Genomic DNA, 18,184 nt, shown 5'->3' on the forward strand with positions numbered 1-18,184 from the left:
CGCGGGCTTTGCAATGAGCGTATGTCAGAGAACTGAAGTCTCTGTGTCACCTCAAGGAATGTACATTTGCTCCACTCAGACCTCATTTTGCCTTACCTGGACATAGCCGACTTGGGTTGGGGAGGGTAAGGCTAAACCTGTGTAGTACACAGCCAATGAGGAATCAGGGGAGGGACTTGACGCTAGGAGATAAATTGCCTGCTGTTAACTGCGCATCAGGCATCCGCTCTTGCAAGAACGTTGCAAGCCATGCTTCACTGTGCTCCAAGTCTCCATGTCCATCCTTTGGGTGGGTCAGTGGGCTTATCTCTTACAGTTAAGTGAAATGATGTAGAAAAGCCTTTTTCAGAAAACTAAGATTTAACCATTAAAAAAAAAATTAATGTTTTATTTAGTTTTGAGCGAGAGAAACAGAGTATGAGTGTGGGACGAGCAGACAGAGAGGGAGACACAGAATCCAAAGCAGGCTCTGGGCTCTGAGCTGTCAGCACAGAGCCCAATGCAGGGCTCGAATTGGCGAACCATGAGATCATGACCCGAGGAGAAGTCAGATGCTCAACCACTGAGCTACCCAGGTGCCCCAAGGGTTAACTATTAAATAACTTGGGGCCTGGGTGGCTCGGTCAGTTAGGCATTTGACTTTAGCTCGGGTCATGATCTAGTTCCTGAGTTTGAGGCCCACATTGGACTCTGCTGACAGCTCAGAGCCTGGAGCCTATTTCAGATTCTGTGTCTTCCTCTCTCTCTGCCCCTCCCCTACTTGCACTGTCTCTCTCTTTCAAAAATAAACATTAAAAAAATTTTTTTTAACTTAAATAACTTTAATAATTTCATTTAAGTTTTTCTAAAATATATAATCTCATGTCCCAATAACTATAATTTAAGTAATTCAGGTTCATTCTTATGAAATGTTATCTTACATTGTGATTACTGCTCCATCCTTGAAAGAAACTGTTGCATTTTGAGACACGAATCCCTCCTTATTATTTTCTATCTTTCCCTGACATGGCATTAACTGACTTTCTTGGACTGTTCTCACATTCATTGAATACTTTGGATCAGTCTCACTCTCCAACCAAATAGAAGCAACAATTCATAGAGTTGTCTATTCACTTAATAAATAAATACTGTGATATTGTGACATAATAAGACATATACATATATCTGGTCTTCATTCCCAGTTCCTGAAACAAGAGCTTCTAAATCCCTTCCAGTCTCTAGAGGGATAAAAGTGCCTTTTTTGTCTTGTTTTGTTTTGTTTTTTAGTGTTTGTTTTTGAGACAGAGAGAGAGAGTTTGTGTGTGTGTGAGAGAGAGAGAGAGAGAGCGGGGGAGGAGCAGAGAGAGAGGGAGGCAGGGGATCCAAAGTGGGCTCCCATCTACAGCAACTTGCCCAATGCAGGTCTCAATCAGAACCATGAGATCATGACCTAAGCCAAAGTCAGACACTTAACCAACAGAGTCACCCAGGTGCTCCCAAAGTGCCTTTTTGTATGCTAATAAGATGACTCTAGATAGGACCCCAGATAGCATCAGGTGGGAGCTGATTGCCAGATAAACCAAATCATGTGATTAGACGGCTGGAACTTTCAGTCCCATCCTTGACATTCATGACCAATGATATAATCAATAATGTCAATTTAATAGAAACTCCATTAAAAAAATGCTAAGTAATGAGTTTCAAAGAGCTTCCAAGTTGCTGAACACATCCATGTGCTGATAGGGTAGTACACCCCAAACTCCTCTGGGATAGAAGCTGCTGCACTTGAGACCCTTCTGGACCTTGTCCTGTCACTTCTTCACCTCCTCATCATTTGTATCCCTTATATTAAAAGATAACATCCTTCGGGGCACCTGGGTGGCTCGGTCAGTTAAGTGTCCGACTTCGGCTCAGGTCATGATCTCACAGTCCGTGAGTTCAAGCCCCGCGTCGGGCTCTGTGCTGACAGCTCAGAGCCTGGAGCCTGTTTCAGATTCTGTGTCTCCCTCTCTCTCTGCCCCTCCCCTGTTCATGCTCTGCCTCTCTCTGTCTCGAAAAAAAAAAAAAAAAAAAAGTTAAAAAAAATTTAAAAAAAAGATAACATCCTTAAAAAAAATATATGAAAGATAACATCCTTTAAGTGTCATTTATAACAGCAACTAGTGTATCCCTGAATTCAGAGAGCTATGATAGCAAATTGTCAAACCTGAAGAGGGGGTCAAGGGAACTCCCAATTTGTATCCAAAGGACAAAAGTATATGTAACCTGGGGCCCCGCTATTTGTAATTTTGTCTGAAATTGGGGCAGTTTTGTGGGAGTGAGCCCTTAACCCATACAGTCTGTGCTAATTCTGAGTAGTTAGTGCCAGAATTGATTTAAATTGTAGAATATCTAGTCAGTGTCTAAAGAGTTTGAAAATTGGTTGGTGTGGGGGCGCCTGGGTGGCTCAGTCAGTTGGGTGGCCGACTTTGGCTCAGGTCATGATCTCTCGGTCCGTGAGTTCGAGCCCCGCGTCGGGCTCTGTGGTGACGGCTCAGAGCCTGGAGCCTGTTTCCGATTCTGTCTCCCTCTCTCTGACCCTCCCCCATTCATGCTCTGTCTCTCTCTGTCTCAAAAATAAATAAAATGTTAAAAAAAAAAATCTAAAAAAAAAAAGAAAATTGGTTGGTGTGTATATCCAGGCAGAAGGTAGGGGTGGGGGTGGGGGTGAAACCACACATTTGATGTCAGAAATATTGTGAGAAGAAAAATGATTTTAACTATTTACTTAGTACCTATTATGTGTCCATCCCTATGCCTAGTGCTGGGAATGATTCACTGAAAGACCCTCCCTCTGGTGGCTGAAGGTGACAAATCAGATTATTACATTATAATCAGGATTATGTATTCATTTGTATGACTGTACCAATTTTTCATATCACCCTTGAAAAAAATTTAAGTAGTATAATAGTGACAAAGAGTTCCCCGAATACATCATTTGTTCTTTCATGCCTCAGAGCCTTTGCACAGGCTAGCCCTAACTAGAATATCCTTTCCCTTTTATATGCCTGGTTAACTCTAATGATTGTTTTTTAAGTAATCTCTACACCCAGCATGGGGCTGAAACTTTTGACCCTGAAACCAAGATTCGGACACTTAACCAACTGAGCCACCCATGCACCCCTCGATTTGTAGTTGTTCTAAGCAGTAAATTGTTCAAAATGCCAGAACATTTATTTTAGTTACACATGGCAATTATTTTACCTCTTTACTTGTTTATTAGTGAACTATACATATTTATTGAGCAACTACTACGTGCCGACATGCCAGGCTTTTTTTTTTTTTTAAGAAATTGATGGAAACATAAAGGTCCTAGAGTAACCAAAGCAATTTTAAAAAGGAAGAATGAAGTTGGAAGATTTAACCTACTCAACTTCAAAACTTGCTATGAAGCCACCGTAATCAAGATAGTTGGGTATTGGTGAAAAGACAAACATAAGGATCAACAGAACAGACACAGACCTATACATGGTGTGTAATTTTTGACAAAGATGTTAAAGCAATTCAATACGGAAAGAAGTCTTTTCAACAAATAGTACTGGATCACTTGAATATCTCTAGGGGGGGAGGGGGAGTGAAAACCAACTCTATCTCACACTGTAGGCAAAAAGTAACTCAAAATGGATCACAGACCTAAGTGTCAAAACCCAAACTATAGGGGCGCCTGGGTGGCTCAGTCGGTTGAATGTCTGACTTCGGCTCAGGTCATGATCTCACAGTTTGTGAGTTCGAGCCCCATGTCAGGCTCTGTGCAGATAGCTCAGAGCCTGGAGCCTGCTTCAGATCCTGTGTCTCCCTCTCTCTCTCTGCCCCTTCCCCACTCATGCTCTGTCTCTCTCTGTCTCTCAAAAATGAATAAACGTTAAAAAAAAAAAAAAAAACCCAAACTATAAAACTTTTAGAAAACATAAGAGAATGTCATTGCCACCTTAGCGTTGATAGTTCTTAAACATAAAAAGTGCGAATCATAAGCAAAACAAAAATTTGGTAACTTGGATTTCATTAGAATAAAAAACCGTTTGCTCTTTGAAAGCCACCATTAAGAAAATTAAAAGGCAAGCCACAGACTATGTGAAAATACTTGCAAAACACATATTAGACAAAGGACTTATATTCAGATCATATGAAGAATTCTTCCAACTCAATAGGAAGACCAATAACCACATAAGGATATGGGCAAAATATTTGAAGTAACTTCAAAATAGAAGATAATGCAAACTGACAAAAAATGACTGCCTGGGGATGGAGTTGGAGAGAGAGATGGATTAGAAAAATAGAAAAAGGCATGAGAACTTTTGGAAGTGATGTGTTATCTTGATTGTGGTGATGACAATGACTGCTGTGGTCTGAATGTATCCCTGCAAAATTCATGTGTTGAAATTCTTTTTTTTTTTTTTAAGTTTACTTATTTATTTTGAGAGAAAGAGAGAGAGAGAACAATCGGAGGAGGGGGAGAGGATCTGAATTGGGCTCTGTGCCAACAGCAGAGTCCAATGCAGGGCTCAAACTCACAAACCAGGAGATCATGACCTGAGTTGAAGTCAGACTTAGCCACCCAGGGGCCCCAATGTGTTGAAATTTTAACCTCCAAAGTAACCTATTAGGAGGTGAGGTCTTGGAGAGGTATTTAATTCATGAGGGTAGAGCCCACATTCATGAGATTAGATTAGTGCTCTTATAAAAAAGACCCCAGGAGGTTCCCCACCCTTTCAACCATGTGACTATAGCTAGCCGGTGCCAACTATGAACCAGGAAGAGCATGTCCCTTGATCTTGGACTACTAGTCAGAACTGTGAGAAATAAATTACTTTTATAAGCTACCCAGTTTGCGCTATTTTGTTATAACAGCATGAATGGACTAAGACAATGGGTGTGCACATGTCAAAACAGATCAAACCAGACTTATCTGCTTTATCTATATGCAGTGTAGTGTTTCTAATTTAAATATGAATGGTTAATTTTTAATGAGGAATAATAGTAATATCTTCAGGCTGTTGTAGGAGTCATTGTGCTAAGCATTTTATCATAATACCTGGCTCCCTTAGTTTGGTGCTACTGAGACTTAGACATTAAACCTCAACCTCCACTGAGCTCATTAAATTAGAGTCTAGGGGTAAATAGTGTCTAAGACTAGATCCTATGTTTTAGGGAATTTTTATTTATTTTATTATTTTTATTTTTTTAATTTTACTTTAAGTAGGCTTCATGCCCAGCACAAACAGAGCTCAAACTCACAAGCCTGAGATCAAGATCTGAGATCAACAGTCATACCTGGAGCCTGCTTAGGATTCTGTGTCTCCCTCTCTCTCTGCCCCTCCCTGCCTCCTTCTCTCTCTCTCTCTCAAAATAAATAAACATTAAAAAAAAAAAAAAAAAAGCCATTCAACTGACTGAGCCACCCAAGCACCCCCATATAGTAAGGAATTATTAAAACATCACAGAATTTGGGGGGTACCTGGGTGGCTCGGTCAGTTGAGTGTCTGACTCTTGATTTCTGCTCAGGTCGTAATTTCACGGTTTGTGAGTTCGAGCCCCCATCAGGCTCTGTGTTGACAGTACGGAACCTGCTTGGGATTCTCTCTTGTGCTATCTCTCTGCTTCTCCCCTGCTCGAATTCTCTCTCTCTCCCCCTCTAAATAAATAAACAGTAAAAAATAAAAAAGATCATAGAATTTGGCAATTGGGAGTGTCACTAGAAAAATTCAATAAACTTATTATCCAAACAGAAAAATACCTGTCTGCCTGGCTACCTAATTCAGTAGAGCATGTGACTCTTGAACTTGAGGTTGTGGGTTCGAGACACATGTTGGGTGCAGAGACTGCTTAAAAATAAAATCTTTAGGGGCATCTGGGTGGCTTTGTCAATTAAGCATCTGACTTCGGCTTGGGTCATGATCTCAGTTTGTGAGTTCAAGCCCCTGGATAGGCTCTGCACTGACAGTGTGGAGCCTGGAGCCTGCTTTGGATTCTGTGTCTCCTCTCTCTCTCTGCCCCTCACGCCATTTGTGCTCACATGTGCACGCGCTCTCTCAAAAATAAACATGAAAAAAAATTTTTTTAAATAAATAGAATCTTTAAAAGTAAATAAAAACAAAAAGGAAAGAAGTCTTAAAAAAGGAAGAAAAATACACGTAAAGGAAAAACTGGGTTCAAAATTCTTTTTCTTTTTTAAAAAAAATTTTTAATGTTATTTAATTTTATTTATTTTTGGGGGGGGGGAGAGAAGGGACAGAGAGAGAGGGAGACCGAGGATCTGAAGTGAGCTCTGTGCTGACAGCAAAGAGCCCAAAAAGGGGCTTGAACTCAAGAGCTGTGAGATCATGACCTGAGCTGAAGTCAGAGGCTTACCAGGCACCCCTCAAAATTCTTTTTAATTGTATTTTTTTATGTTTATTTATTTTTGAGAGGGAGAAAGAGAGGAAAAGAGTGCGAGTGGGGGGGGGGAGGGGCAGAGAGAGAGGGAGACAGAATCAGAAGCAGGCTCCAGGCTCTGTGCTGAAAGCACAGAAGCAGGGCTCAACCTCATGAACTGTGAGATTGTTACCTGAGCCAATGTCAGATGTTTAACCGACTGAGCCACCCAGGCACCCCTTTTCCGTTGTATTTTTAACTTGGTAATTCATTAGAGATTGAGATCATCAGTTTTCCTTGGAGAGTGCATTGGTATAAACTAATGTATAGAAAAACAAGATTTACTAGGAAGTGAAACCGCTTCTCTCAAAGCTTCATTTCTTTAATGTAAAATAAAGGATGATCATTCATGTACTGTCTAACTCTATTAGTCACTCCAACCCTTCATTTATCATTTATCTTTCCTTGCATTGTCATACTATGGTCTCCCAGTTTACCTCCTACTGCTTTATCTTCGGTCTCCTGCTGGTTCATCTTCATCTAGGTGTGGATTTTTCCCAAGGTTTCTCTTACCCTTTCCCCTCCTCAGTGTCTAGGCCACTGAAAGTGAAGATCTCCACTTTCTAACTTCCAACCCCAGTAGTTTCTAGGAAAGAGTAAATGATAAAAAGTGCCACAGGGGCTCCTGGTTGGCTTAGTCCAAAGAGCATGAGACTCAATCTTGGGTCCTGAGGTCAAGCCCCACGTTGGGTATAGAGATTAAACAAATAAAACTTTAAAAAAAAAAAAAAGTGCCACAGAAATCATATAGGACGAAGAATGAAAAAGTCATTGAATTTTGGCAATTGGGATGTCACTAAGTGAGCCATCCAAGGTTTTGAGGAGGGGTTTTGTACTTTTGTAACAAAGAATCTGGCAGTACTCTGAAGAGTACTGAAGAATGGATTGGAGCCAGAGAATATTAGGAATATTAGCATCTAAAAGCAGATTTAGGGGTTTAATTATGTAGCCCTTGGATTTAAACATCATTAAATTCCTAATGTTTCAACTTGGCATTCCAGGCATTAAACAGTGGCCCAATTCCAACCAGGCCATTACTCTCCCTCCCATAAGCGTTATTTCCCTGCTCCTGTAACTGGGCTATTTTCGCTCTAACAAACCTGATCTTTCCTGCTTCTACATATCCTCAGGGTGATCTCTGCTGATAAAGCTGAGCAGCCTGACAGGATCTGTAGAAACTTAAGTGCTTTTTCGCAGCTTTCTCTTAACTCCAAATACCATTAATCTCTCTAGGTTAACAATAGCTTTTGAGAGACAAGACCGATTTCTGACTCATTTTTACACCTCCCGCCTCCTCAACCCCATCCCCCACCCCGTCAATGCCTCGCCCAATGTTTACCACTCAGAATGCATCCGCATAATGAACTAACTCGAGTAAGGAGGAAAGAAAATGCACCTAACACATACTTGGAGAACTCTACTAGTCGCTACAAGTACCGTCGCTCTTTTAATGTTCAGATGTTTTAACAGCCCAGCACATTTTCCAATCTTACAGCTGAATAAATTTAGGCTCAAACAATAAATCCTCCGGTCGTACCCTACATCCGGCAGACAGAAAGATGTAACAATTGCATCGGAGTCACATGGAGGAATAAAGTCCTGATCATCCTTCCTTACAGAGAATCTTAAAACTGAACTCAAGAGACGAAGGTACTTCACAGAAGTCAGAGTCACGAATTCGCAAGCATATATCCATGCGAACCCTTTCCTGTCCGGCTTTCAAGAGGAGAAACTGGGCCCGCAGCCCAGATCCTAAAGCATAGGAACTGAACCCCTTCCCCTGACTCCTAGATTCCCAGGGGAAATCTCCCGAGTCGGGCACCGGTGACCACCGAGGGGACCTCAGCGTGCACAGAACGTGCGGAACTAGGAAGAGGAATTTCCAGCCCAGCTGGGCGTCTCTGATTGGCTCCCGGCTCATCTTGGAACTCTGGGGCGTGAGGCGTCACTTCCGCCGGGCCCGCCATCTTGTTCCCAGGGGCAGTTGGCGGAAGAGATCGCGCTCCGTGGCCGCCGGCTCGCCTTCTGCCGGGAGTTCTCGCAGCTCGCGTCTCGGCGTTTGCTCTCGATCCAGCGTCCATTCGTCGGCGTCCTCGTTGCCCTCCCTCACCCAGCCGGGGGACAGCGAGGCGGTCCCCTCTCCCGACGGCGTTCCATGGAGTAGGGTCCCGGACCGTTGTCCCGAAGAGCGAGATCGAGCTTGGCCCCCCTCCCCCTCCCTTCTCCCTCCCTCCTTCCTTCCGCCGCAACATGGCTAACAACAGCCCCGCGCTGACAGGCAACTCGCAGCCGCAGCACCAGGCGGCCGCAGCCGCGGCCCAGCAGCAGCAGCAGCAGTGCGGCGGCGGTGGCGCCACCAAGCCGGCGGTCTCGGGCAAGCAGGGAAATGTGCTGCCGCTGTGGGGCAACGAGAAGACTATGAACCTCAACCCCATGATCTTGACCAATATCCTGTCGTCGCCTTATTTCAAAGTGCAGCTCTACGAGCTCAAGACCTACCACGAGGTGGTGGACGAGATCTACTTTAAGGTACGAAGAGTCTTGGCCTTGGGGGGGCAGGGGGCGGTCGGGTTAAGCTCGGAGGAAGGTATACGGTTGGGCGGAGGCAGCCCTTGAGGTCTGAGCATTTGTAGGTGCGGGAAGGTGGGGAGGGGGAGCGGTGGCCAGTAGTCTGCCAGGGAGGGGTCAAATGGGGGCCGCCCTCTCATTTCTTTTTCAGATTTTTAGGGCTGGGAGAGCCCGCCGCTATCGAACTCTCCTCCCGCAACCTCCTGCCCACCCCTGGGGGGAGTTGGATGGGAGGGTAGAAAAGAGTAACCATCCTCTCCAGTTTACAGCTTTAAAATTATTCTTTTTGACGTGCATCTACTCAGCGCCAACTTGTTGGTGCTTCGCCCGCTCACCCTGGGCCAGGGCGTGTATTGACTACAGTGTTGGCCTCGTGTTGTTGGTATTCTCTGTCCGACCCAGACAGGGAAATGGTCAGTGCGTGTTGCGGGTGGGGGTGGGAGGGTTGAGGGTGGAGAGGAGCCAGTGCAAGAGGTGTGCAGAAGAAGGCCTGGAAATTTTCCCAGCAGGAAGTCAGGAGTAAGTGGTCTCAGTAACTTGTGCATTGGGCTTATTTAGAATTATCTGGGCCCTGGGCTTCTGCGGCAGGGTCGGTGCTGGCTTGGCTGTGCTGGGGAGCTCACCTGGCGCCTCCTCACTGCACTCTTGTCTCAGTTCTTGTTTCGTTAGCAGGATTGACTCAGTCTTGCAGCGAGGCTCGGAGCAGCCCAGGGTCGCAGGTAGAGGTATGCACTATTAATCATGCTCAATCGCCATAAATGCATTTCCCTGGTTAAATGAACGGCTATTTAGGTATTTTTTGGCCATTGGTTTTGGGCTTTTCTTCACCAACTAGATAGGTTTCCTCCACTTACCTGCAAATTATATAGTTTAAAAATATCTTCCAGGCCTCTTACGGTTAATTAATATTTTAAGGAATATTAATAATAGAATTAATGACCTTTAAATATTTTAGCTAGAGCATCTAATACAATACCATCCATTTTGTTTATTTGACTCTGAAAACACTTGACAGACCACATAAAGTATTTTCTGTGATCTGAACATATCTGTAGAGGTGTTAGCAAAAGGAAATTCTCTTTATTTGCTTTTAGGTTATATTTTATCCACAATCTACCCCCCCCCCCCTTAAGTGATTAGGTTATCAAAGGATTTGAGATAGTTTTTTTATAGAAAGCCATATTTTGAGAATACAGTTCAACCTTGGGTATGTAAAGTACACTGAAATTTTGTTATCCTTTTACAAGAGTATTGTAAGTAATTGTAATACTGTGAACTAGGTTTTTTTTAGCTTTTAAAAAGGTAAGGTCTTTTTCAGCATGAATACAGTATGGTGAATATTTAATTCTTAGCTTTGTGTAGTAAACTTCAATTGAAAATTGGGTTCCTGCCCTTTTTGTGGCAGGTTCTGTTTAATAATACAGCAAATGTTACTGTGATAGAGGAAAAGTTTGTTTTCAAATTTCAAATACTGTGTTTTGAAAACTTAAGATTATACTAGAAATAATTTAAATTTAGTTGTAAAATTAAAGACCCAGGTTTTGTTATCAAGATGTCCAGATCAAATAATTACTGAAATATGTATGCTTCTAGTTTTAAGTCGGATTTTGTCTTGCATCCACCCCTTTGGCTAGCTGGGAAGGAATTGAAACATCTTTAATATAGCAAACTGGGGGAACGAAATGAAATAGTAAAGCAGTGCTGAGGAAAATAGTGTAGAGCTCTAAATGCGTGCTTTTCTGTCTGAAGCCACTGAAAAAGATTATAAAATGTAATCATGGATGGGTAAAAATACAGTTTTAGAAATGCATAGTGAAAGAACAGGGTTTAATTTTGTTTTTATTTTAGACTAAATATGGATCTTATTTTTCCAAAACACCTTGAGTTATATGTTACTGAGTTAATATTCGTTCTTTGCTATTTTTAGGTAAAGTATGTGGTTTTTATAGGGTACTCACTTCAACAAAGACGATATTGTATCGATTACACTTAATATAATGAATGACTAGTCACACTCAGTTTTTTGGCAGTTTATATTATGGGGAAAATTGACTTGGTTCATGTAATTAGGCTGAAAATAAATTACACACTAACAAGAATGATCTGTGTAGGCGTGGTCCTTGTAATTTCATCTTTAATCAGGAATGAACATAATGCCTGTTCATGGTAAAAAAAACCCAAAACATACAAAGTTCCATAATTTTGCATTACAAGTAACTTGTTACTGTTTTAACGTACATACTTCCAAGTCATTTGTTTTATAATGTAAAATTTTAAAACCACCATAAAATTATCAAGGGTGTTGAAGAATTTTTTTTGAAATAAATACTAAAACTTCATTGATTCTATTTATGTATTTATGTATTCATTTTATTTATTTATCTTGATCCTTTTTATTTAAATTGGAGCCTTAAATCCAATTTAAAATGAGAATTTTATTTTTTTAGGCAACTCATAATAAGATACAAAGTTGATCTGTTATCAAATATTTTTTACAAGTATATGAGACTACTAGAAATCTCTTGGCTCCACACGTATCCGCTCTCTACAAAGCTATTTTAATGGAATCTCTGCTCATAAAGCTGTTGAGGTTTTGTTAAGCCCTGGCAGTTTTATTGGTGCTCTTTAAAATCTAAGCAGTTTTTAAAAGATGTTTTAAAGTTTAAAAGATTTTAAACAAAATACATGCATCATGTCAGAATACCCAACTTCCAAACATTTGGAAGAAGCTGCTCTGATATGGAATTGGGTTTACTTTAATCGTGGTTTTAAAAAAAATTCAAAGTATGAATGTTTGTTGTGTTCCTCTTTTCTATTTCAGGTCACACATGTTGAACCATGGGAGAAAGGAAGCAGGAAAACAGCGGGCCAAACGGGGATGTGCGGAGGGGTAAGTAGAAGTACGTGCATTTTTCAGTTTTTCTGTGTCTGATAACTAAGTTGATATTTAGGAAACTAAAAGTCTGACAGTTACCAAATGGCAGTTGACAAAGCTTAGAAGTTTGTTTTTTTGTTTTGATTCTAGTGTCTGATGAATGGGGTTAGAAAAGTTACTATTTATTAAAGCTCCATTCTCAGTTCTGGATTATATCTTGTTATTAATACCTAATGGGATGAATCATTGGTGTCAAATGTCTCTGTTAATTTACTATTTTATCTTAACTGTTTCTCCTAAAGGTTCGAGGTGTTGGAACAGGAGGAATAGTTTCTACAGCTTTTTGCCTGTTATACAAATTATTTACCCTGAAGTTAACTCGCAAGCAAGTGATGGGTCTCATAACACACACAGACTCTCCATATATTAGAGCCCTTGGATTTATGTATATAAGGTAAGCATGCATTTATCTACATTTCTATTAAATATGTCATTTTAAATCACATAAGCCTAATCAATTTTTTGTTATTCTAGGTACACACAGCCCCCTACAGATCTATGGGACTGGTTTGAATCCTTCCTTGATGATGAAGAGGTATGTCAACAAGGGTAATAATTAGTTTTCTTCTGATTGTTCTCATGTTTTTAATATCTTTTATTTATTGGAGGCTTAGTGTTTTTCAGAATTTTCTGTAGGTAAATTTATTTTACTCATACTTTTGGAATGAATGTCCTTTTACTAAGGCTTCGTGGACTTTATATACCTTAGGTTAAGTTTCTTAAATTTATTTTTCTTAACTGTTTAAGTGTGTTTTGGTAACAATTGAAAATTTATTCTTTCTAATTACATTTTGTATATTGCATTGATCTGACCTGTGCAGTTGATAGTGACTTTTTAAGTGGGCCATGCTCAAGATTGAGGCGTTAAGACCTGTGCATACAATACTAATTATAGCACTTTCTTCTCCTGGAACTTTTCAGTTCTTTATGCTCTAACTTCTTGCACATGTTAATACTCCCACTTGCATAGAAGTGCATAGTCAAAGAGCTGAGTGGGAGTTAAATAGGGTGAGAATTTAGATGACTTATTCAAGATGATCAAAATATTTGAATTCTAGCTTTCTGACTCCTGATATACTATGCATATTTATAAAGCCAGAAAAAAAACCCTTTTTTAAAATTTGTACTTTAGGTTTTTTTAACTAAAAAAAATTTTTAAAGCAAGCTCTACACCCAGCGTAGGACTTGAATTCATGAGCCTGAGATCAAGAGTCGCATACTCTTCTGAGTCAGCTAGGCGCCCCTTTTTGTTATTTAATTATAAATCTAGTTTACCATTCAAGCTTAACAAGGTTGAGCTTGTTACATACATTCAGAAAGTAAAAGTTACTTTGGGAATCGTAATTATGTCAGATTTAAATCATATATACATATATTGATATGTTTACACAGTGAAGTCCAAGATCTCAAAAGGTACTTAAAACATTCCTGTATTGTCTATACATAAGCTCCCACCATTTTGTATTTTAAGGTCCATAAAGTAAACTTTGAGTGCTATGTTTCAGTAGTCCTATTTAAAACATTTATTCAGGGGCGCCTGAGTGGCTCAGTCGGTTGAGCGTCCAACTTTGGCTCAGGTCATGATCTCGCGGTCCATGAGTTCGAGCCCCACGTCAGGCTCTGGGCTGATGGCTCAGAGCCTGGAGCCTGCTTCTGATTCTGTGTCTCGCTCTCTCTCTCTGCCCCTCCCCCGTTCATGCTCTGTCTCTCTCTGTCTCAAAAATAAATAAACGCTAAAAAAAAAAAAATTTATAAAACATTTATTCAAAGGATTTATTAAAGGGTCATTCTAATAGAGATTTTTCTAGGGTGTTTTTGTTAATTCGTGCACACCTAAAAAAAATCTCACTAGTGTAGATAGACAATGAGAATTTTTCTCTGCATTTTTTTGGTGGGGGCTGTTTACTGAATTGTTTGTATTTTTGAAGAAGCAAAAAACATACTAGGTGATAAATCACAATCTTTAAAATTGTTTTTCTTTTTAGATGAGATTTTTCAGGCCAAAGCACTTCTCCCTTCTATATTTAAAAAGCATGTTCCTCTTTATGATTGGTATTGTATTAGGTTTGTTTCTGAATGCTTCTATTTAATCTGTTTTTTATTGTATTTACAAACCTGAGGATCTCTATTTAAGCTAACTTATTGTTTTCTTCCTTAGATATCTGCAGCGATTATATTTGGAAATACTGTATATCTGAACACTTAAATGTGTGTGAGTGCAAGCAGTTTTACCTTTAGCTCTTGTTTTCCTGTTTAGATAACAAATCTCACTTTCCTTGTGTGCTTGCACTATAGGTTTGGGACTGACAATAGCTGACTAACATGTCCTGAGCTGTGAGAGGGCATAGCAAGAAGGCCTTCATGCGGTAATGACCCTTTTCAGAGACAATGGTCATCATGGATTATGCGTTTCCAATTATTTGTTCATTTATTTATTTTCTACATAACTCTAAATTAGAAACCTCACTGCTTCATGGCAGTTGGTTTGCTATTGCTTCCAGTTTTATTAGGGCTTCATTTTATATTAGAGCTGTTAAAAGATATCTTTAGACATGATTGTCTGAAGTAGTTCATACATGTAGTTAGGCTACAGTGCTAGGAATGATGTGTGCAGACGTGTCCACAGAAAGAAATACGTACTTAGTAGGTATGTGGAATATTAGTTTAAGTTTATTGTTCCACAGAGTTTAGTAATCTAAGGGGCTGTTTCATACTCCTTTTAACTGAGTGAGCTCAGTGCTCTTTATGCCCACGAGGCTGCAGGATTTGTTCTCACCTGCATGCACACACTAAGCCCAAATATTTCTCTGTATCGTTCATTGCCAGATTAGTAGGGTACACAAATTAAAATTTTTCTGTTAGAATTTTTTGTATTTGAGATTCCAAAGATGGTAATATTTTTATAGTATTCACATACGTATTGAAATTATTTTTTTTTTTTGACGGCTAGGGTATCTTTTGTGTTTTTGTAGGACCTAGATGTGAAGGCTGGTGGAGGCTGTGTAATGACCATTGGAGAAATGCTACGGTCTTTTCTCACAAAGCTGGAGTGGTTTTCTACCCTGTTTCCAAGAATTCCAGTTCCAGTTCAGAAGAATATTGATCAACAGATTAAAACTCGGCCTAGAAAAATCAAAAAAGATGGGAAGGAAGGTGCTGAGGAAATAGACAGACATGTTGAACGCAGGCGTTCGAGGTAATGTAACTCCTTGAATTACTTTAAAAATAGGCTTTATACAAAGGTCCTTGGAAATCAGTGGCAAATTCGTAGGAAATTTTATGCTGTTCATGTTAGTCAGCTTTTATGCTGTTCATTTTATGCGTTTGTCACTTTTAACCCCAAAAGGTCATTTTCTGCCTTTCAAGGCCTTTAATTGTTCCTAACGTGTTTGTGTTAGTCTGGGGATATAAATAAATAACACTGATGAAAGTTAAAGTTTTAGGATATGTTTTATTCATTGAAATGTTTTTCTTTCCTTTTTTAAATATTAGGTCTCCAAGGAGATCACTGAGTCCACGGAGGTCCCCAAGAAGGTCAAGAAGTAGAAGTCATCATCGAGAGGGCCATGGGTCTTCTAGTTTTGACCGAGAATTAGAAAGAGAGAAAGAACGCCAGCGACTAGAGCGTGAAGCCAAAGAAAGGGAGAAAGAAAGGCGAAGATCCCGAAGTATCGATCGGGGATTAGAACGCAGGCGGAGTAGCAGAAGCAGGGAAAGGCATAGAACTCGTAGTCGAAGTCGGGATAGGAAAGGGGACCGAAGGGACAGGGATCGGGAAAGAGAGAAAGAAAATGAGAGAGGTAGAAGACGAGATCGTGACTATGATAAGGAAAGAGGCAATGACCGAGAAAAGGAGAGAGAGCGATCGAGAGAACGGTCCAAGGAAAGGAGAAGTAGAGGTGAGGTAGAAGAGAAGAAACACAAAGAAGATAAAGATGATAGGCGGCACAGAGATGACAAAAAGGATTCCAAAAAGGAGAAAAAACACAGTAGGAGTAGAAGCAGAGAAAGGAAACACAGAAGTAGGAGTAGAAGTAGAAATGCAGGGAAACGAAGCAGAAGCAGAAGCAAAGAGAAATCAAGTAAACATAAAAATGAAAGTAAAGAAAAATCAAATAAACGAAGTAGAAGTGGCAGTCAAGGAAGAACTGACAGTGTTGAAAAATCAAGAAAACGGGAACATAGCCCCAGCAAAGAAAAATCTAGAAAGCGTAGCAGAAGCAAAGAACGTTCCCACAAACGAGATCACAGTGATAGTAAGGACCAGTCTGACAAACATGATCGTCGAAGGAGCCAAAGTATAGAACCAGAGAGCCAAGAAAAACAACATAAAAACAAAGATGAGACTGTGTGAAAATTTTTTTGTAAAAGTGGATCACATTGAATCCTATAAATGTTTGATTAAATCTGCTTTCTTTTTCTTCCTCCCAAGTTGAGATTGTGCAGTAGTTACGCACTCTTCAAGCTCCCTGTAGGCTGCATTTTCATTTCCTCTTTTGTGTAGGGAAGTGCCTTTGTAATCCCATTTATTGCATTGATGTTTTCACCCAATTGTTGAGTTTGATACATGATGCACAGATTGTTCTTGCATTTTTATTGTTTAATTGTTTTTGAGATGTACAGTCTGTACATATGTCCTGAAAATGTTTTAATTCCTTTGGCATGGTTGCCATGTTGGTTAAATTTGTATAAGGCAATAAACTGCCACTAATTCTATTTTTGTTTTGTAGATGTGGGATTATGGTTTGTGTACTGAAGTTAGCATGGCTGTGCTTTTCATAATAGAATGCTAAAGACTTTGAGAATGGATCTTGGATGTCTTTTATAGGAGAATTTTGTGCTTTCAGTGTTCATGAAGGCAGCAGTTGTAGGATTAACATTCTTGTCCACTGTATATTATCTTGGAAGGCTCTTGTTACTATGTTACACTTAATATTCTCCACAGTTAACTTTAGAGAGATTCATGACAAGTTCGTTTCTGATGCAGAGGTTTCAATTAGGCTGTGATTTGATCAAAAGTCCTTTTAGCATTCTACCTCAAAGGGACACTGTTAGTATGCCTAAAGTTTATTCACTTAGCTTTCCTTTTTTATTTGAAAAAATTCATGACATGTAATCTTTTTTTCTTGAATTTATCAGATTTTAAAGTACTATATTAAAGGAGAAAAATAATGTCTAAAGCCTAGCATTCTTGCAGCAACCCTGTACTAACGTGAAATTGGGAGAGGGTGGGGCAGATGAGTAGAGAAATAGATTCAAGCCTGAAGCTTCCAAAGCATTTTTATAAATGGGAAATACTTAAATTATGAAACCGCTTGATATAGTGTCCTTTTTTTAAAATTCAAAACTTTTTTTATTGATAATGAAGATTGCTGTTTGAGTTTTTAAACTTAATCTAGAACAGAGAAGTATTAAAAGTAATGCTATGCTGCATTATTTAAGATTATCAACAAACTATTTGATAGATTGTTCTTATGACTTGTATTCTGATTACAGAGAACGATCATGAGTGTGGAATAAATACTGGATTAAATCCTTTATTCTGGGTGTTGGCTTTCGCCCCACTTGTCAGCATTTTTTTAAGTATTTTTGTTGTGGAAATTGAAACAGTGTTAAGAGTCCCATTTTGTGTAGAGGGCTAGATATCTCAGTGCCCAGATGACCAGTGAATTTTAAACGTGTAGACTAGAATTGGACATACCTGATAGTAACCCTTACTAGGTTCTAAATAACAGCGGTTCCCTTTGTCATTGGGTGTTCTCTGTGTCACTAGGTGGTTCTTTGGATTGGAGGATTACTTAGTTTTCACGTCAAAGGTGCTTATTGAGATACTTTGCACTTGGATCACATATTAGAATCCTTTAAAATTTGGACTTGAAGTAACTTTTATAAGATTAACTCATCTAGTTTTTCTTAGAACAAGAAATGGAGGTGCAAGGTGATTTGTTCAGTCAGTGCCAAGACAAAGTGAGTGTATACCATATTACCATGTTTTATCTCACTGTTCATATTGGCCAGCTTGATGGGCACTCAGAAGCCACCTTGCAAAAGTGTTAAATGGGGCAAACAAGTACATTTCAATGTACAAACAAGTCCCTTTATGTATCGGCTTAACATTTGTACCTACCTAACTCCAGAAAAATCTCATTAAATGAAGGAATTCCTTTCTGAAAAATGCTATGCTTTTTTCTTTTAAATAAGTTCAGTCATGCCTTTTCAATTGAGCTTCAAGTAAATTGGCATGACATAGAA

At 39.7% G+C, this 18,184-nt stretch overlaps 1 protein-coding gene across 1 annotated transcript; it reads left to right on the plus strand.

The window, feature by feature from the left end:
• Positions 1–8,414: 8,414 nt before the first annotated feature.
• On the plus strand, positions 8,415–17,472 carry PRPF38B (pre-mRNA processing factor 38B). Its single transcript, XM_042953199.1, has 6 exons — positions 8,415–8,958; positions 11,819–11,887; positions 12,175–12,326; positions 12,407–12,467; positions 14,905–15,128; positions 15,425–17,472. Exons 1-6 carry the CDS (start codon positions 8,680–8,682, stop codon positions 16,284–16,286), a joined length of 1,647 nt encoding a protein of 548 aa, XP_042809133.1. The 5' UTR covers positions 8,415–8,679; the 3' UTR covers positions 16,287–17,472.
• Positions 17,473–18,184: the final 712 nt, after the last annotated feature.

The sequence above is a fragment of the Panthera leo genome, chromosome C1 (genome assembly GCF_018350215.1).
Source record: "Panthera leo isolate Ple1 chromosome C1, P.leo_Ple1_pat1.1, whole genome shotgun sequence".
NCBI lineage: Eukaryota > Metazoa > Chordata > Mammalia > Carnivora > Felidae > Panthera > Panthera leo.